This window comes from Mus caroli, chromosome 11 (assembly GCF_900094665.2).
Source record: "Mus caroli chromosome 11, CAROLI_EIJ_v1.1, whole genome shotgun sequence".
Lineage (NCBI taxonomy): Eukaryota > Metazoa > Chordata > Mammalia > Rodentia > Muridae > Mus > Mus caroli.
Genome location: NC_034580.1, coordinates 62,071,990 through 62,092,191, shown reverse-complemented (window position 1 = coordinate 62,092,191; position 20,202 = coordinate 62,071,990). Strand labels below are relative to the sequence as shown.

The 20,202-nt window shown below is 46.5% G+C and overlaps 1 protein-coding gene across 1 annotated transcript in view; it reads right to left on the bottom strand.

Annotated features, from left to right (window-relative positions):
• Positions 1–688: 688 nt before the first annotated feature.
• Positions 689–20,202, bottom strand: part of Myh13 (myosin heavy chain 13) — a 51,153-nt gene continuing 31,639 nt past the window's right edge. Inside the window, exons 25-42 of the mRNA XM_021176266.2 lie at positions 18,432–18,608; positions 17,399–17,544; positions 17,199–17,289; positions 16,072–16,461; positions 14,092–14,218; positions 13,887–14,005; positions 11,858–12,054; positions 10,890–11,073; positions 9,697–9,862; positions 8,953–9,077; positions 7,488–7,796; positions 7,203–7,406; positions 4,993–5,118; positions 4,555–4,725; positions 3,075–3,179; positions 2,883–2,978; positions 1,202–1,336; positions 689–769 (exon numbers count right to left, since the gene is read on the bottom strand). Coding sequence (XP_021031925.1) covers positions 755–769; positions 1,202–1,336; positions 2,883–2,978; positions 3,075–3,179; positions 4,555–4,725; positions 4,993–5,118; positions 7,203–7,406; positions 7,488–7,796; positions 8,953–9,077; positions 9,697–9,862; positions 10,890–11,073; positions 11,858–12,054; positions 13,887–14,005; positions 14,092–14,218; positions 16,072–16,461; positions 17,199–17,289; positions 17,399–17,544; positions 18,432–18,608 — 2,883 coding nt within the window. The 3' untranslated portion in view covers positions 689–754. The remainder of the gene's footprint in view (positions 770–1,201; positions 1,337–2,882; positions 2,979–3,074; positions 3,180–4,554; positions 4,726–4,992; positions 5,119–7,202; positions 7,407–7,487; positions 7,797–8,952; positions 9,078–9,696; positions 9,863–10,889; positions 11,074–11,857; positions 12,055–13,886; positions 14,006–14,091; positions 14,219–16,071; positions 16,462–17,198; positions 17,290–17,398; positions 17,545–18,431; positions 18,609–20,202) is intronic.

Sequence of the window (20,202 nt, the reverse complement as noted above, 5' to 3'; positions counted from 1 at the left end):
AGCACTTTACCTACTAAGCTATCTCCCCAGTTCTGGCCACCATTGTTTTGGACAACAGATTTGCAAACTGCATTCATCCAGCACAGACATTTAGACAAGGGATGCTTCCATATCTTGGATATTGTGAATAAGTCAGAGGGAAACAGAAGTGCAATTTCATTGTCAAGATCCTGATCTCAGAAGAGGGCAGGGCAGTACCATGGCACCGCTTTTGCTTTCTGTGGAAGCCTTCACACTGCTTTCTACGGTGGCGGAGCCCACTCACTTCCTCAGAAACAGTGTGCTAGGGTTTCTGTATATCTCTGTTGTCACCCACCCTTGTTAGCTTTCATCTTTCTGGGAAGAACGATTTTTAACAGGCATTGAGTGTGGCCTGACACAGGGTCTTTGGTTTGAGTTTTACTTCTTTTGTGTGTGGTGCTGAGGGTGGAAACTAGAGTCTCTCCCACCTATCAGGTAAATGCCCTCCCAGTGAGCCACACCCCTAACCTGGTCTTTATTTTAAGGTGTTTGTAGAAACTGGACGTTCACCTGGCAACAGGTTCACCTTTTCTACTAGAGGCAAGGAGCAAACATGTTTCCCCATTTCTCACTTTCTTTCCGTCTACAACAAAGCAGGCAGGAATCTGGAACTCAACCCCACAATAACAAACACAGCAGAGCATGGATGCTGAATCTGCAGGAGGGTTTATTTTTCTCAAGTCTCCCTTTGCTCTCCCGGAGGTGGCCCATGGCAACGTGCCTCGGGAGAGCCTCATTCTTCCATCTTCTGTGGGAGAAAAGAAATTGTATACAGGAAGTGAGTCAAACTCCACGGGAGAGCCAGCATCCCCGTCACGGGGAACAGGTGCAAACTCTGGAACTTCGGAAAAATGGCTTTAAGGAATGGCTTTGTCTCCCTTTGTGTTGACAAAGAAACCAGGTAAGCTGCTAGGGACAGGACAAGTCACCTGAGAAGCAGAGGCTTCCTAGACTGCATCTCTATCAACAGGGAGACAGGGGGACAACATGTCTGTCTCCCTGTGTCTCTTGCAAGAGCCTGGTATACAAGTCTATGCTAAAATGGTGCAAGTGCATGTTTGACCAGTGGCAAGAATGAAGGCACCAAAAGGCATCCTCTAAGCTCTCCCTGGTTGGTCTGTTGGTCCTTAGGTATGACGAACCTGTTGGGAAGACACAGTTCTCGGGTGTCTGCTTTTACCTGGCCTCCCACATCACGGCTCTTGGCCCTTAGCTTGTTGACTTGAGACTCAGCGATGTCTGCCCTCTCCTCAGCCTCCTCTAGCTCGTGCTGGACCCTCCGGCACCTGGACAGCTGTGTGTTGGCTTGTTCCTCCTGCATGGAAAGAAGATGGAGGCTGTTCAGCTGTGGAACCTCTCTGTGACTCTGGGGTTCTGAGGAGTCAGGGGAACCAGGAAAGTGTGAGCTTTGGTTCCTCTGACAGTCCTGAGGGAAGATGAGTTCTTTTGAGAATGATGAAAGCATCCTGCTCACAGCTGGGGTGTTATGCTAACTAGGGGCTCCTTGCAAGCTCTTCTTGTTCTTCTTCCAAGGATCATCACATGGTCGCCTGAACTCCCTTTCCACAATAGCTCTCCCATGCACATAATCCAGAGATGACCCAGCTCCAGGGTACTCTCGAAGCACCTGAAGGTCTAGGCTCCTTCTGTTTTGTTTTTGATAATTGTCATGTATCTGGGCAGACTATTATATGGTGCTGCATCATCCTGCTGGGACTCGACTAATCTGATGTGCACAATCCCCCTACTCTTAACTGTTTCTGGTGTTCTTATTTAAAGTAACTGACCAGGCTCCTGAGCAGGGAAGGAGGAGGGCAAAGGCAGAGGCCATACACCAGCCATTTCTTCCTTCAAACACTGGTCTTGAGAGATGCTCTGCAGGCAATACTACAGTCCCAAAGGCAAGACAGTGCAGGAAAGGCTCCGTTCTAGAGGGCCCTTTTACTTTGGAGAGTTAATTAACATATTTAGCTATAAAATCAGAGAGCTTCTTGAAGACAGCTAGTTTAACCTTACTATGCTGATATTTTTCTTTTCATTTAATTTTTAAAGACAGGCTATCTCCATGCAGTTCAGGCTGGTCTCAGACTGTCTCCGTTTGGAGAATGCTGGAGATCACAGGCCAGTGTCACCAGCCTGTATGATTTGTTTTCTATAATGAGAAAAGCTACTTCTCATCTTGGCCCCGAAATTTTGCTATTTATAGCCCTCAGACCCAATGCCCCAGGGAAGACATCTTTCAAAGCACTGGTGTTGGTCCATCTCCTGTTTTTCCTGTTGATTTTACCTGTTTGATCAGGAGGCAGTTAAACTGGGATAGAGGGAGTGTTGAGGGGGTTGCTGAGGAAGGCTGGGGGTGGGATGGGGACCAGGAATGTAGAGTACGGGGAGGGGAGAGGGAGGAGATGATAAGCATTAAGATGGGGTATTTCAGAGCAGGAGGGCAGGAACCAGTGCCAGTAGGTGGTCGTCTGGTCTGGTCTGGTCTGGTCTGGTCTGGTCTGGTCTGGTCTGGTCTGGTCAGGGAGAGTTGGGATGCTGCAAGGTCACCAGAGTGAACTAAGATGCTCTGGGATGGATAGAATGAACCGGGGTGGGGTTGGATAAAGAGATGTAGGTTGGAGAAGGAGGTGGCCAAGAGAAGTTGGGGAGTTATGAGGGTACAGAAAACTTGGAGATGGAGAAGATTCCAAACCACAGACCAAGGGAGCAGAAAAGGTGGGTGTTTCTGTGTGTGATCTGCAGGTGCCAGGTCAGACCTGGGACTCTCTGAGTAATTCTGATCAGGTAGTAGCTCCCACTCAGGCCTCATGAGGACACCCCACTGGGTGACAAGGTACACAGGGACCTCCTGTACTCACAGCCTCCTCTGCCTGCCTCTTGTAGGACTTCACTTTGGCCTGCAGCTTGTCCACCAGGTCCTGGAGCCGGAGGATGTTCTTGCGGTCCTCCTCGGCCTATAAACAAGAGCAGAGACCTTCAGCCTCTGGCTCCCAGTGCTGGCGTCAGCCCCACATAGTGAGGCCTGGGGGCAGGGGTCTGGAGCTTGCTACCTGGTAAGTCATCTCTTTGACTTTGCGCTCATATTTGTGGGCCCCCTTCAGAGCTTCAGCTCCTCTCTTCTGCTCAGCATCCAGCTCGCTTTCCAACTCCCGCACCTATGTGGGGTGCAGAGTATACCCCAGAAGTGAGGTCACGGCTATCTTTCCCTCACAGACACGCATGCTAGTAATCCTAAGGTGACCTGGAGACTCATTAGATCAACTTTGAAAGCTGCCAGGGCGAGCAGGCTTCTTTTGGGCTCTCTGCCAAACAGAGCCCCATCTTCTTTCATCAGGTCTTGTAACTTCCCACCCCCAGCTTGCCCTCCAGGCCTCTGTAAGTTTTATTGGACTTGTGAAACTGAGCATCTGGGATTGGAGGACACTCAACATGTTTGTCTGGGTGTAAGGTGACCGCAGGCTCCTGGCCAAGCTAGGAAAACCCGGAAGCTATCATGGGACTTAGTCCTTTCCTTCAGGAGGGGCTCCAAGAGGAGGGGCCTAAGTGCTTCCTCCTGGGAAAGGAAGGGAAGCATTTTTTTTTTTAATTTGGAGGAGAGGGGTAAGAACATAAAAACCTTTGCATATTTAAAAGGAACCATGTGCCTAGCGGCCATGTTCTAGGGAGGCTCAGATAAAGAACAATGGTACCGCTGACGTCCTGTTGGGAAAATTCTCTCCTCTTTCCTCCTCCTCCTCCTCATCCCTGCCCACTCTTCCATTTTCTCCTTCCCTGGAACAAAAGAGATATTCTAACAACCTCCTCCACACAGCCCATCTCTGAAATGTCAATTGTTTATGCAGCCCATTTCAAAAATGATTGAAATAATCCAACAGAGATCTGAAGGGAAAAATCAAGAGGCTGAAAACAAAACAGTGATCAGCAATGGAAATGAATCACTGTGAAGTACACGAAGAAAGCGAGCGCGGGACTTCCGGCATGGGGGAGGTGAAGTTTCTCCAGTGTACTAATCTGGAGGGAGATACATCAATTGAACTCCTTTGCAGATGGCATGGGATGTACCCCACAACTGCAGTTGCATATAGAGATTAGAAAAGCCGGAAAGAGAACAGTCTGAGATGAAGAGACAGAGAGAACAGCAGGAGCACTGCTTATCAAAACGAAGCTTGATCAGCACTAGAAACCATGCCCAAGTGGGGAATTTCACGACCATAGAGCATCTTCCCTACATATGTGTATAGCCATGAATCTACATGGGCAAGAAGAAGTGGACATCAAAAGACGTTCTCTTGGCCAAGTGTGTTGGTGCACACGGTTAATCCCAGCACTGGGAAGACAGAGGTAGGTAGAACTCCATGAATTAGAGACCAGCCTGATCTACACTGTGAGTTCTACACAATAAGACCCTCAGGAGGGGAGGGGAGGCTTTCCCACTACCTAAATCTAAATCTAAATGTCTGTTTCATAGCTCTACCCAAGATGGCTGAAACAAGGCCACACAGAAAGCCAGTGCCTTCTCAAATCACCCACCCTGGCCTCCAGTTTCTGGATCTGCTTCTTGCCGCCCTTCAGTGCCAGCTGCTCAGCCTCGTCCAGACGGTGCTGCAGGTCCTTCACCGTCTGTTCCAGGTTCTTCTTCATCCGCTCCAAGTGGGCGCTGGTGTCCTGCTCCTTCTTCAGCTCCTCCGCCATCATAGCGGCCTGGGTCAGTTCACAGGACACATCAGTGGGATACCCACCCACCGCCACCCAGAGCACACAGACAATGCTGTAATCTTGAGCATAGTGATGAGCCTCCTCTCCCATGTTCCACTTTGCCTCTCTAGTGACCCTATTTCTCTCTACATCTCTGCAGGAAGCCACCAAAGACTGGCTGTGCTCAGAAGAGATGAAATGCCCTTGCCATGCCCTGGGTCTGAAGTCCCCCTTCCTCATCTCCCACTGCCATCTCTGCAGAGTGATGCTTACGTCAGTGATGGCCTTCTTGGCCTTCTCTTCTGCGTTTCTGGACTCCTGGATGGAGTTCTCCACTTCTGCCTGGCATTGAGCCAAGTCGGCCTCTAGTTTTTTCTTGGTATTTATCAGGCTCGTGTTCTACGAGAAAAATTAGATCTGGGGGTGAAGGTTTCATATGGGCACTTAAAACAATGGGGAGGGAGGGCAGTGGGCGGGGAGGGAACTGAATCACAGCCATGATCGCTTCTTATCTTCCACATGAGTGCTCTGCTGGGGACAATATCACTCCTGACTGAACAGAAAGTTCTGAAACAGAGCCAAGAGCTGTCCATCAGAAAATTGGGTAAATGATAAAGGGAGAATTTCAAACATTTGAGGATGGATAGATTATTCAGTAAAAGGCATGGGAACAAGAACTTGACTGATAGACACATCTACACAGAATGAAAAATATTTCTACTGATTAAAATAGGCCATGCATGGAATTGAAACGGGAACAGGGATGACAAACTAGAAAACATTATCTATCTTTGAAAAACAATCTCGTCCTTATATAAATAAGATGTATTAGTAAGAAAAGGGGGCAAGGAGAATAAATAGTGGGAACTCATAAGAAATATGACGGACACTCAAGTGATGAAATGATCTACCTCATCATTAGTAAAAAATAACTAACAGTGATAATAATGATGATGATAATAATAATAATAATAATAATAATAATAATAATAATAATAATAAATGATGGCTGCTTCAACAATAAAGTTGGTGGAGATTTAACAGGTAGGGGTTTTTTCGAATTTGTAGAAGAGTCCTCAGGAGGCAATAGATGGGCATAAAACTTGGGAACGTATTAAGAAGTAATTTACATGGGTTATATATAAAGGTTATATATAAATGCCTTTACTGTTTTAGCCCTGAAATTTATTTTCTTTGAGAAATATTGGCAATAGTTATCACAGATGAATGCAAAAATGTAGTCATTAAAGACAATGTTAATTAGACTTTATAAGAGTAAAGAATTTTATTGGTAACAATTTGAAATAGCCAGCCATAAAGGATTGATTGCAGTCATAATATTCAATTTTCATAGCCTGCTTTCTTTTTTAAACTATTGAAACCCACAACATTGAAAACTAATTTAAGAAATATATTCTGGACACATTGTTAAATGAAAGGAAGAAGTTTGGAAAGATAAGTTTTGCAAAAGTATAATATTACGTAATTCACAAAGATCTAAGAATGAGACATCCTAATGCGTTGAGCATTTGATTTTTCCTTCTATTTCTTTGCTTATGCTTTATATGTTTTAGATGGAGTATCTTTGATTTTTTTATGAAATTAATAAAAATAGGTTTTAGGGGGTCCTAGTATCCCAAGATTCCAGCTTACATTATGGGTTGAGCATTCATTCTCATTTGAACTTCTGAAATTTAGAGAAGATCCCAAATCTAAAACTTTGAATAGCAGTCTTCTATCAAAGTGCAAAATTCTACATCCAACTTCATGCAATGAGCCATGGTCAAAATCACCTTTAGGGTTTGTGTATAAAGAAATGAGTTGCTGGCGGTGGTGGCCCACGCCTTTAATCCCAGCACTTGGGAGGCAGAGGCAGACGGATTTCTGAGTTAGAGACCAGCCTGGTCTACAAAGTGAGTTCCAGGACAGCCAGGGCTATACAAAGAAACCCTGTCTCCAAAAAAACAAAAACAAAAACAAAAATGGGTTTCAGATTTAGGCTTGTCCTCACCCTCCGCTATCTCTCATTATGCCTGTGCAAATATTCACACATGCAAACCATCCCAAAGGGGAAACACTTTTGCCCTGAGTAAACCTGCCAAGTGTATTTTGGATAAGGGTTTTTTAACCTGCATTTCCTCTACGAATCTTTCTCTGCTTCCTTGCTCCAATTTCCAGAGCACACAGCCTGTGAGATCTTTCATCTTTCTTTCTGATCAAACAGAGCTCTATCAATTAAGAGTCAAAGTTTTCCTGGCTTGGTCTTGACTGCTAGTCTGGGAGGAGTTGGGAGCTCCTTGCCAAGGCTCTATCTGTGCCACGCCACACTTTGCCGTTCCGGCGCCCACCCCTGTTTCTGACCCCGTGGGCCATGCGGTGGGAGTGTGTGGTCTAGTGGAGGAGTTACCTGGAGAGAGGAAGCATCTGGCTGAGCCACTGCCCTATCTGTCCCAGGGTGGACCTGAGTCGAGGAGGCAGCATACCTGGGAATGGAGCAGCTGGACACGGTCACTGGAGTCCAGCAGCTCCTGCTCTGACAGCCTGCGGGTCCGCTCTGTCTGCTCCAGGGCCACCTTCATTTCCTCCAGCTCCTCCTGCAGGAGGCCATTCCTGCGCTCCACAATGGCTAGCTGCTCCTTGAGGTCCTCGTTACTTCTCTGGGCATCGTCCAGGTGCAGCTGGGAATCCTTCAAGGGAAATCAGGAGTGATGGCAGAGCTTCATGGTGAACCATGAGCCCATAGGTCTGCCAAACTGGCTGGTGCTCACCTTAAGCTGGCCTTGGACCGTGCGCAAGTGTTTCTGGGTCTCTGCCACCTGGCGGTTGGCATGGCTCAGCTGAATCTCCATCTCATTGAGATCGCCCTCCATCTTCTTCTTCAGTCTCAGGGCGTCATTGCGGCTTCGGATTTCTGCATCTAACACACTTTGCATGGCCTCCACAGCACGCTGGCTGTTTCTTTTTATTTGTTCGATTTCCTCATCCTTTTCTGTGACCTTGCGGTCAAGCTCAGATTTTACCTGGCTTAACTCTAGCTGGACTCGCAAGATCTTGCTCTCCTCATGTTCCAGAGAACCCTAAGAAAAAAGGAGCAACAGGAATTTTGTAACACTGTATCTTTCTGCTCTCTCTCTCTCTCTCTCTCTCTCTCTCTCTCTCTCTCTCTCTCTCTCTCTCTCTCCTTCTCTCTCTCTCTAGGGTGATGTGGTCCATACTAGCACCATGTAACCCTGGCTGTTCCTGAGACCTTTTTTGGAGGTTCTAGCAGGGGAGAGCAGCTACTTATCCACCCCTTGACAGAAGACCGATCCTCCTCTTTGGGGAAAGCTGTCCTCTTTGACTGAGCAGGCAGCTTTGGAAGGGATGTTCATGGAGCCATGAGGGAGGAAGGAGATACCTGCCTTGCCTGCTAGGTCAGCTGGAATCAACCCTAACAATCAATGGGTGACAGACATCACAGTCAGATTGCCTCACATCCAACCCAAGCTGTTCTTAAACACATGATCCTTCTGGATGCTGGGATTACAGGTGTGGGCCACTATACCTGGGCATCACCTTCAATGAGCATTCTCTTTCAAACTATGCTAAATATGGCACTGTGATGCTCACACAGAGGACAGTGCTCTGAGGTTTGAGCATTTGATGGGTTGGTGAGTGCCCCCAAGAGTAGAGAAAATCCAAATAAAACTTTGTATCTGCTATTAAATAATCTTATGTCTTGAAAGGGGCAGAACATTGTTTGAGCTTGTAAATACATTTTTTTTTTAAATAGTGTATTTAATTGTGACTATAATTCAGGAGCTTATCTAGTCTCTGTAGGTTCAGGACAACTGCTCTCCTGTTATCCGGCATGAGCCAAATTCCAGAAACATCTCAGCTGACTGGTTGTTTGTACAGACCCCTACTGATCATGAAACCAGGAGACTCTGTGTCTATTTTGATGACACTGGATTCCTGGTACCCAAAGATTCAGTGTGACTCTGTATGAAACTGAGCTGGCTCTTGGGATACTTGATGACTGACAATTTCTTCCTTGAGAGGGAGATATTGAGGCCATTAAGAATACATTTATTCTCAAAGGGGGGCATAGAATAAAAGACACCAGGGGATAAATGGCCCAGGGCTGGTTGACTGTTCTTCCTAGTGGGGACTCTAAGCCTCTGGCTGGAAAGCCTCCATGTGGTGGACGGGTGCTCTTTCCCGTTCCTATCTGATTCCAGACAGGCCACTTACCTCCACCTCTTCCAAGGCAGCCTGGAGGTCAGATTTCTCCTGCTCCACTTGCTTCTTTGTCTTTTCCACTTCCTGGAGGTTTTTGCCTGTTTCTGCAATCTGCTCTGTTAAGTCAGAAATCTCCTCTGCAAAAGACGGGCTTGATTTAGGATTTCAAAAGGCTCCAGCTCACGGCATAGGCGTTTGCCAGACAAGTTAGGGGATGGTAGTTCATTCATGTCATTTACAGAGGAGAGACTACGGGAAGCTGTTCTGATGGCGTGGAGACACAGACACAGAAGTGCTGCCTTACCTGAACTATGTAGAGAATGAACAAGAAGAAGAGAATTCTTTATGACCTTATGTACACACATCATGAAGGACCAGAAAACCAGACTCTGAGTCTTTCGCAATCAGCAGAGACTTAGGGGAACCCGGATGCTGTCTAATTTTATCGATCAGAAGCCTGAAGTTATTAAGAGCTCTAGTAATGTGCTCAAGGACGCAAGGTCACTTGAAGACTAGAATCCCTGAAGTCTCTTTTATTGTAAGAGCAGCTCACTAGGTAGCTCCAGTCCTCAAAAGAAGAATCAGGGGCCATTGTACCTTGCATGAAGAGGGTCTGAGCCTTAGGGAACACTAGTAAATTTGAGGTTTGATGGATGAGGATGTTATAAGGTCATGGGAAGCTGTGTCTAGTCGGGGTTGGAGTTGGCAGGAGAAAGGAGAGCAGTATAATCCAGCTATGCCCCGGAGGGAGCTCACCTTGCAGGTTTTTATTCTCCCGTCTCAGTGTCTCTAACTGATCCACCACCTCCTCGTAGGCATTCCTCATCTTGAAGATTTCAGTACTGAGAGACCTGGACTCTTTCTGGGCAGCTTCCAGCTCGGCTTGGCTCTCATCTAGTTTTTGTTTCCACTCTGCAAGGACCTGCAATGAGGGGATGGGAAACATGGGAAACAGAAGAGATGGGGAGGGACTTGGGAGAGACCATTCAAACACAGGCAGTGAGCAATGCCAAGGTTTCACCCTCCCATCCTTGAGGACCAACAGAAGAAGGCTGGCTCTACTCTAGACCAGGGACTCCAAACCCAGATGTCTCTACAGGCGCCCTGCTGAGTTCTTAAATATAATACAGGCTGAACATTACTGATCCAATGGGTAATTTTCTCAGATTTCAGAATATCTGGAGAATTTGTGTAGACATGGGAGACCTTAGAGATGAGACCCAAGCTCCACACAAAATGTACTTCTGGTTCATTTCCTACATTACGGCCATAAGAAATGTTACATAGTACTTTGAGCATGTTTGTGTGCATGAGGCTTTATGTGAGTATATGGTGTGCATGTGTGTGTTTACATGTACAATATGTTTGTGAGGGACAATTTGTATGTGCATGTAGGTGTGAGCATGCAAAGGTCAGAGGACAGCCCTGGATATTAGTCTTCACCTCCCACCTTGAAGGGAGATGCTAAGTCTGCTAGACTAGCTAGCAAGCAGGTTTTCCCTGTCTTTGCCTCCCATCCTCCGGTAGGAGCACTGTGATCACAGAGATGTTCATGCTGTGTATTCCGCTGAGAATCTGAGCTCAGGTTCTCATGCTTGAGTGGCAAGTGTTTTTACCCATTGAGCCATTTCCCCAGCTAGGCATGCCGATGTTTTAACTACGAATCATCACATGAGATTGGACATGGAATGTTTTTCCCTTTGTAGAGACACGGTGCTCAAAATTTTAGACTTGGAGTGCGGGTTAAAGATATTCAGTCTACATGACAAGTTCATCAGACTTTGAATTAGCTTAGATTAAAAGTTCCCTTGGGGAAACCATTAGAAAAGTAAAGAAACTCCCCCAGTCTTCCAACTAGTAATTGAGGATCTGGTTGTGTGCAGCTTAGAATGCACGTGTGAAAGACTACCACGGAGACCACCATGTCCATGAAGCAGCTGGGGAAAGACCTTGTCGAAGTTTCTTTGTTTCTTGTCCAGGGTGGCGCAGGCTGTGTTGGCCCTCTCCAAGTCCAGCATCAGGTCATCCACTTCTCCCTGAAGCCTCTGCTTGGTTTTCTCCAGGGAGGCACACTTGGAGTTGGATGCCTCGGTGTTTTCTTCTGCCTCCTGGAGCCTCTGGGCCAGCTTTTTCCTAGGAGGACCAGATGTTGGTATTGTCTCAGCAGAGAGGGATATTTTAGCAAGTAATTATCACATTGAAGGAGACTGGACAGTCTAGAAGAGGCTACTGAGACCCCAGATGTGAGTGGAGGGTCCTGTGCAGTCATGTGCACATAATGATGTGTCATGAACAACATAACCAATGGTGGTCCAGTAACACTATTTGAGAAGTAAAAAAATCTCTGTCACCTAGCAACACTGTAACCATTGTAGCAAAGCTACTGTGCACAGGCAACATTGTATAGGTTCTGAGTACTTCATACTTCAAACAGCCATGTCACAGGGCTAGGTATTGTCTGTGCTACACTTTCTGATCTACTTATGAAAGAGAGGTTTACTATAAAGTGCCTGTGCTTTTCTAAGCCAGTAGCAGTTCATAAGAGTCAAGAATACTGAGACTCTTGATCCCATCAAGAGACCATATGGAGGACTGCTCTCATACCATTGAGGTTTACAGACTCATTCTTGAAGATTTTCATAATAAAATCTCTAAGATACATTTCTCAGAACATACTCCATTGTCACGCTGCATATCTATATGACCAGAATAATCCTGAAATGCTTAGTGGCAAAGTTGGTCTATAATCAGTCACCAATTATCCAGGTGGAAAAGACAGTCCCCAGGACAGTGGGGGATACTCACTGAAATCTTGAAAAACTACAAGGAAAGAGAGAGAATCCTCTCCAAGTAGCAGAGACTGCCCTTTTGGGCCTTTTTCTATGCCCTTTTCTACCTTGGGGAGGTTGGGTCATACTTGGCCTCCTCCAGCTCCTCCGTGCGCTGGATGGCATCAGTCTCATATTTTGTCCTCCACTGGGCCACCTCGCTGTTGGCCTTGGACAGCGCCCTCTGCAGCTCAGCTTTGCCTTCCTGCTCCTCCTCGTACTGTTCCCGCAGCAGGTCACAGTCATGGCGGGAGGACTGCAGGGCGTGTGCCAGTGCGTTCTTGGCCTGGGGATTACAATGGTAATCAATTGCGAATCCACATGGACCTCTTCCCAATGAAGATATGAATCATTCCCCCCAATTTGAATGATTCACCAATTTGAAACATTTCCACGTTGCTTCACAGATTTAGCCTTTTCAGTATACCTAATGTTTGACTTTCAAAAATTCTCTCCATGATTATATTTACTTTTATAGGAAATTGTTGCAAAAATAGAAAGAATTGTTGCACCATAGTAAAGAGAAAGTCATTAATATTTAGCCAGCCATGGCACCACATATCTCTAATCTTAGTACTTAGAAAGCTGAGGAAAGAGGATAGTGAATCCAAGGGCAGTCTGAGCCACATGGTGAGTTCTGGATCATGGTAAAATCCTCCTTCAATGCCCTCCCAAATTGCCATAAGAAATATTAGAAATTTATACCACAGACATAAAGCATCAGCGGCAGCATCTATCTAGATAGCTTGCATTTTGTGGCTCTGTGCTTGAAGTTTGCCCTCTGTTCTTAATTGAGTAATAGTAACTGCTAAAGGGATGCTGTCTACACTGAAGCCTTTCAATGGCTGTAATGGCCAAGAATTGAAACAGTTGAAAAGTTAATCATCTTGCTACTTTGTGCAGTATGATGGGATACTGTGACCATGAAACAGCTACAGCATCCTCTAGGGTCTCCAGGGGCCAGCATCCCCACACTAAGGACCGCTGGTGCTGGTGTGAACTGATGCCCCGAGCCTCCTCTCACACTCATTACCTTCTGGACAGGGCAAAGGTTTCACTGTAATTTTAATGGTTCCAATGCCGGTGCCACCACCCAAGCGAAGAATTCTGTTGACCCAGGACCGTGATGTCTGCATTTTCATCATTTTTAGAAGAGACAGTGAAACACAGGACTCTGCTTAAGGAAGGAGCCTCACTGCTGCAGTGAGGGGTGGGGAAGGGCAGCCTCTGGCCTCCAGGGACCTGCACTACTTAATTGGTCTCTGGTTCTCAACACTCCTCCTTGGGCCAGAGCCCACCAAAAACCTTCCCTCAGAATAGAAAGATGAGAGATAAACACAGTTCTGTTCTCTTTCAGAAATGAAAGATAAAGGGAATTTCAAAGGCTGCCTTGTAAATCTCTTCCACACCACAGCAGCCTCAACCAGATCAAAGCAAACTTCCTTCGTGCGGGATTTTGAACATCTAGGTTCCTATGGTAATGCCTGCAACACTAAGCATCAGTAGCACTTACTGTGGACACTGCTCTAGTGAGAGTTTATTTACTGTTCTCAGCTACAGTGTGGGAAGAGAAGAAACCGTTCCCATCGGTTTACAAATCAGTGGGTAGACATGTGTTACAGACTGCATCTAGATGCTGAAGTTGATGTTACTTTTATGTTAACACCCAAAGGTTCTCCCTGAAGTCATTTAGTCTTTGGGGAGAAAGGATACTTAAGACCCTATCTTACAGGAGGTAGCCCACAAAGAGGATGATATTCTAAGCTGCTGGGATGAATTTCTACATGAGATGGTCTAACTAGTGCAGTAGTAGGAAGTGATGCTCCTGACTGGAGGGGACGTTTATCAGGCCACCCGATGGGAGATGGAGGCGAAAAGGAGATGGGGTGCCTTGTTAGGGCTTTCTAGTCCTGAGGAGAGGTCTAATGGGTCCTGTCATTCAGGAACAAGTTATTATGACACTGAAGGGCAGGGAAAGATGAAGCATCATTGACACTGTACTGCCTTCAACCAGTCTTCCCTCTAAGCTACCCACCTTGCATCAGCCTCCCTTGAGGGTTTCATTCCTTGGCTGCTCAGGTTTATCTGATAGCTGTTTCCCTAAAGAGGCAGCCTCACCTTGGTTTCTTCCTCCAGTTGCCTCTTAAGCTCCTCCAGCTGCTGGGTGAGGGCCTGCTTGCTTTTGGTGAGCTGGGAAACCAGAGACTCCTTCTCTTCAACTTGGTGGCTCAGCTCGCCTGCCAAACAGATGTGGCTCCGCTTGAGCACGGCGGACTGCCAACTACCATGTCCCCACTGGGCCCTGGAGGCTTGCCATCCTCACCATTCTGGGTCTGCAGCCTTGCCTTCTGCATGTTCAGATCATGGATTAACTGGGTCTGTTGGTCCTCCTTGGCTTTGATTTCGTTAAATTGGTCTTCCACAGACCGGCACATTCTTTCCATGTTACTCTGAAAAAACAAAAATGCCAGTGGGAATGGGGAAGTGGGTTTCTGATGCCCAGCAATGAATGGGACGATTTGATTGTCTGGCTTCTTGTTGGACTAAATGAAACCATGGAGCAGATGAAAGTTGGTTTTAAGAATCATTATCGTTTTGGATTTACTTTTTCATTTGGATTATTGTGTGTGGTTGCTGTTTAATCAGCAGTAGTGCGGGATGTCCCAGCTTTGGTATGTGTGCATCCAGTGATTAGTAAACCAGCTTCTGGTGCAATGCCACTCACAGGAACCCTGGGATCGTGCTGGAAGATTAGCAAGTCTATTGAAAGATGGAGACTCTCCACAAGCCCTGCCTACATGGCGCAGTGTTTCTTTCAACACGACAGTGGGTCCTGGAGGGTGGGTTATAGAGATGAAGATGTCACTACCCCAGCCTCCCATCTGCTTGTAGTTGTATGAGGTTCATTCAAAACTCCTGTGCATGTTTCAGATGTCCCTTCTCTTCCCTCCCCATGAAATATAGAATAAAGTGAGCATGTGCTTTCTTTCCTTCAGACTGGGAAGTGTAAGACATGTGCAGCAGAAGAAGGGCTATTAGATCAAAGATGGTCCTTAAGGAGTTCAGGACCTGTTTGAGGATGGCGCTTGTAGACCTCCAGCAGGGGCAGGGTCTGAGAGGAAAGATAAGACTCAAAAGGAAAACGCAAAGGATACAATGACTTAAAGTAATGTAAACCAAGGAAGGCTGGACTTTAAAGTTGAGAGAACATGGTAAAATAAGCTATTCCAGAAGAAGGATGTTGTGCGATGAAACTTGGCCTCTGGTGTGGCGGTAGCAAGGGAAGGTGGGACTTTTAAAAGGTGGGGCTTCATGAGAGGTAATTAGGTCATTTGGGTACCATTCACCGAAGTGATTGACGCTGGTCTCTTAACATTAGATTAGTAGGCACGAGAATGAGCTGATGTAAAACTGACTGGCATCTATGTTCCTCTAACAAATGCTCCCACCAATGCGTTGTCATGTGCTGTCCTTCCTTGAGCTAAACAGATGCTGGCACATCTTCTCAACTAGGGGCTCAATAAAGCTGTCTTCTTTATAAAGTACAGAGCCTCGGGTATTTTACTATAGCAATAAGAGATGAACTAAGACAGGGAATGACTAGAATTTGATTCCCAGCACCCTTGTCAGGCAGCTTCCACCCATTTGTAAGCACAGCTCCAGGCGATCCAGCATATTCCTCTGGTCTCTGTGGGCACCCTGCACATGCATGTTCTTCCACCCCCAATTAAAATAAATCTAAAAAAAGAAGAAAGCAATATTATATAAAACAGAATCTAAAAATAGATGGCAAAGGCACTGTGGTGATAGCTCAGGGGTAGAGCACTTGCCTAGATCATGTGCAAGGCCCTGTGTTCAAGTAACACACACACACACACACACACACACTTATAGAAAAAGAAAGATATAAAGATAGAGACACAGAGAGAGACAGAAAGACATAGAGAGACACAGAGGGGGGAAGAAGGGGGAGAGAGGAAGAGAGAGCGGAAGAGGGGGAGGGGGAGGGGGAGAGAGTGCCCTGTCCAGACATGAATCTAATGGTTGCTTGATCTCAGGTTTCCCAGCTCCCAAACTGTAAGCAGCACTTCTGTTATTTTTAAGATTGCCAGGTCTAAGGTGTTTTGTTATAGTAGCCTCAGTTATTTAGGGCATGTGCCTTTAAAGAATTTGAAGAGTTAGAAAAAAACAGAGGTGGGAAGATGGTAACAATTTATGACACACAGTGAGTTTGGGGCATCAAATTCCACTGCTCATGTGGTGGGAAGACATGACTGCCAAGACCAGAGAGTCAGTCAGATACCTTTGACTTGGAGACTGTTTCAATGTTGCTGGCCATGTCATCGATCTCCATCTTCAGCTCGCTCTTCTCCTTCTCCAGCTTCTGCTTCACCCGCTGCAGGTTGTCGATCTGCTCACCAAGCTCTGCCACGGTGTCTGCATGCTTCTTCCTCAGGGTGGCTGCTGTGGCTTCATGCTGCAGCGTGGCCTCCTCCAGGTCCCGGCGAAGTTTCTGGAACTCGGATTCTCTCTTCTTGTTCATCTCGATCTGGGCTGAAGTAGCCCCACTGGCTTCTTCCAGCCTCTCGCTGATCTCCTCCAGTTCCCTGGCTAGGTCTGAGCGCTGCTTCTCAATTTTGGCTCTGACCGTGTGCTCTGCTTCAATTTCTTCCTCTAGCTCTTCTGTGCGGGCCTGAAAGTGTCATTGCAATTAGGATGGTTGTCAGGGTAGAGAGCAATCCATTTCACAAGCAATTAGGTGCTGGGGGGGGGGGAGCAGCCCAAAGTTGAGAACATATTATGATTTAGTGGGGGACAAAAGGCCAATGACAGTTGTTTGGAAAGAGCCTATGTATCCATCAGTAGGGGAATGATCAATCATTTTGATGAGTACCTTGGTGTAATGTCAAGGAGCAACTCAATGCTGCAACAAGTCTACTAGGGAAAGCCCTACAGAGCACACCATTATGTAAAAGAGATAAGTTGCATCCTGTGCTTAGGATGAAAAGATTCATGCTGAAAATCTGAAGGAATGTGAATGAGTTTTCGCATATACACCATATGTCTTCTCTAGGTCTTCAATATATACATAAACACGTAGCAAAAGGATCCTCAAAGATCCATATCCACCCGAAACTGTCAGTTCCTTCTCAGAAGACTGGCAGGCCTTGGGTTTAGGGACAGTGGCCAGTGCTCCTTTAGTGACAATGATTAGCCATTTAGGTCACATTCTGATTCTTTTCAAGGATATATATACTTATGTGCCACTCAGAAAATTTAAACTATTTATTTCAAAAACTGATGTGCTGCTGAAGCAGAGAGGAGAAAGAAGAAAAGGAAAGACCCGCATATAATGACAGAAGAAGGAAAGGAAGAACGGGAGAGAGCTTGCAGGCAGCTCCGCGACGAGGAAGGGCCCGGCACCTTCACCTGTAATTCTTTGATCTTCTTCTGCAGCTGCAGACTGAGGACTTGCTCGTCATCGATTCTGGTTTGTAACTGACTCATTTCAAACTCCTTCCTGCAAGCAGATTGAACAAATTAAACAGTGTGAAACACGGGCCCTTTTTTAAGGGAGGCACCCTTGGCTTTCAGGCTCAAACGGAGGGGATAGAACACCAATCATCTACTTCTTCAGTTTCTCCTCCAACTGTTGCGTGTCATTCTCTAGATCCATGATGGATTCCTGGGACATCTTCAAGTCTCCTTCCAGCTTCCTCTTCACTCTCTCCAGGTCAGCCCGAAGTTTCTTCTCCTGCTCCAAGCTGCCCTCGAGCTGGGAAGACACAAGTGGAGAAGTGGGCTTACTCACATCAGACAGCACAGTCACGCCCATGCCCTGTGGCCACCAGCCCCAGAAAGAAGGAAGCCAGCCTTCTGTCCTCCACTTCTGTGTTCTGTATCTTAGGGGTTGGATATCTTGGGGGCCTCCAGGTATTTCTTTTCAGATCATTCTCACTTTGCCTGTCACAGGCCACAATCTCCTATAAGGATAAGTGGGGGCCCATCACCCCTCCCTCACCCGTGTCACTCAGCCCTGAGGGTAGTCAGGCAAGAAACTTAAGTATGTGTGCAAGGCACAGGAAAAGAAGGGGTGTATCAGGGAACACACCCACACTGGCCTTATTAAAGTAGAAACATTCAAAAGGTCTAGCCATAGAGGGAATAAAACCAGCTAACTTGAAACCTGGCTCTTGTGTCATGAACAGTAATTCATCATGAAGGAGAAAAAAAGATTCCTTTCCCTGGCCTGTTTTTCTGTTCTGTTTTTGAAGTGTTGCAGGTGGAAGTCAGGGTCTCATGCATGCTGTACCACTGAGCTACATCCTTGCCTAGTGTGAGGCTCTAAACACGGTGGAAAAGAATTCTGAACCTGGAATGCTTATAAGTAGATGCTAACAATAGCAGTGGTTTATGCTTTACTGAACATGCTATGTGTTGAACCCTTTCCTTAGATGCCCTCTGAGGTCTAGCTATTTGTATGTACCCCTAATTCATCAGTGGGAACTAATTGCTCCCAAGGTCACGTGACCTGCTGGTCACCTTGGACCTGTGTGTTTGGGGTCAGGGCACAGCTGGAATCTGGACTCAGGCTCTGACTCCAGACTCTGAGCTCTCTAGACTGATCCATCTTTGCAAGGCTCGGAAGCCACATGTCCTCACGTCATCTGTCTGCTGTTCCAGCTTGACATTGATCTTGATGAGACCGTTGACTTTATCTTCTTCAACCTGCAGGTCATCCAGGGTCTGCTGATGGGCTTCCTGCAGAGACTTCTTTTCTTTCGTCAGTTTGGAAATGGTTTCTTCGAGCGCTGTCATTTCTTCAGAGAGGTTCTTCACCTAGGAGAAAGTCAGCAACCCATCTAATAGTGAAGCAATGACTCCAGCAGCTCCCAGCAACAAAACCTATGGCTGCCTTAGCTACCTATGTGTCTCTAGCTTCTAAGCGTTCTGCGACAGGCCATTTCTCAGTTATTTTTATATACATGTTCTTATTTATTTTATTTCATCTTATTTTAAAGAAAGTCTTCAGATCGTTCCTGGGCTGGCTCCAAACTCCTAGGCTTAAGAGATTTTTCTGCTTCAGCCTCCCAAGTAGCCAAGAAATGGCACAGATCACTGTACTAGCCAGCCTTGTGGGGTTTTGTGAGACAGGGTGTCCCCTGGCCTAAAGTGACACCAAACTTGATATGCACCCAAGGATAATCTGAAACTTTTAACCTTCCCGCCTCTGCCTTCCATATGCCAAGATGCAGCATGTATCTTAGGGTATGCGTTTCTTGGGGACCACCCATGTTCAGTTTTACAAGGTTCTGGGATCACCCTCAGGGCTTCATCCATGCTAAGCAAACACTGCAGTGTCTCCCTCCCTGGTCTATTCTGGTATATCATGTCCCTCCATCAGGATCAACCTTTCAGCACGTATTCTATTTCACTAGGAAGGACGCTATTGAGACACAAATGCGCCAGGTCTGAAGGGCAGCACAGCAACCTCTGTTTGCTCCTCCTACATCTCTGAACGTGTGCCAGGTGGCTGATGGGGGTTCCGAATGAAGCAGGTAGAGAAAGGAGAGGCCTGAGGTGTGATGCAAGGCAATCCAGAAGATGTGCTGGCAGGAAGGGGCCTGGGGATACCACATGTGGAGCTTTCAGGCATTAAACAGAAACTTCCAAGTAGGAGGTTGGTAACTCCCACCTGTGACCTGAATCCAACCAGATACATATTTAATTTAGAATGTTTTTTGAAATGCTATCTACATTGGAAAAATGAGTCTACTCCCTATCCTGATTTTGGCCTCTTGGGAAAATCTAACCCTCCATCAGTGTTGGCTTGACAGTCCCGTCATTTGATGGGACTGGGTCATGGCTACCATGGTGAGGTGGATGGTCAGCGGACAGTGTTAGCCGCAGTCTCCACTCTCCCTATTGTCCATTACTTGCTATCATTTATCCATCACTGACTCTGAGTGTCATCTGCCATTGTCATCTTACACCCAGCAGACTTCATCCTTTGTCTTGCTCCTGGGTAGCCCTTATTAGGTGAACTGTGCCCCACATATAAGCATCCTTGTCAAGCTTACACTTTAGTGCCGTGTGCATGCACTGTTCCCGTTCATCTCACCTGCACTTCTCCCTACTGAGCACCAGGGGCTTCATGTTCGTCTTTGTTACCTGATTCGTCTCGCCTGATGCCCCAATGGTGCACTGTGCTCTATGTGTAACTTTACCACATTCTATGGCATGGTCCCAAGCAAAGCTACTGAAAGCATCCCTATATATGCAAACACTTATATGTGTTCCCAAAACCTTGATGGGAAACTTCCTTAGTCTACCACCAAAACAGAATTGTTGGAGTTGTAGGGTATATAGAATGTTTCTCCCTTCCCTTCCCTTCCCTTCCCTTCCCTTCCCTTCCCTTCCCTTCCCTTCCCTT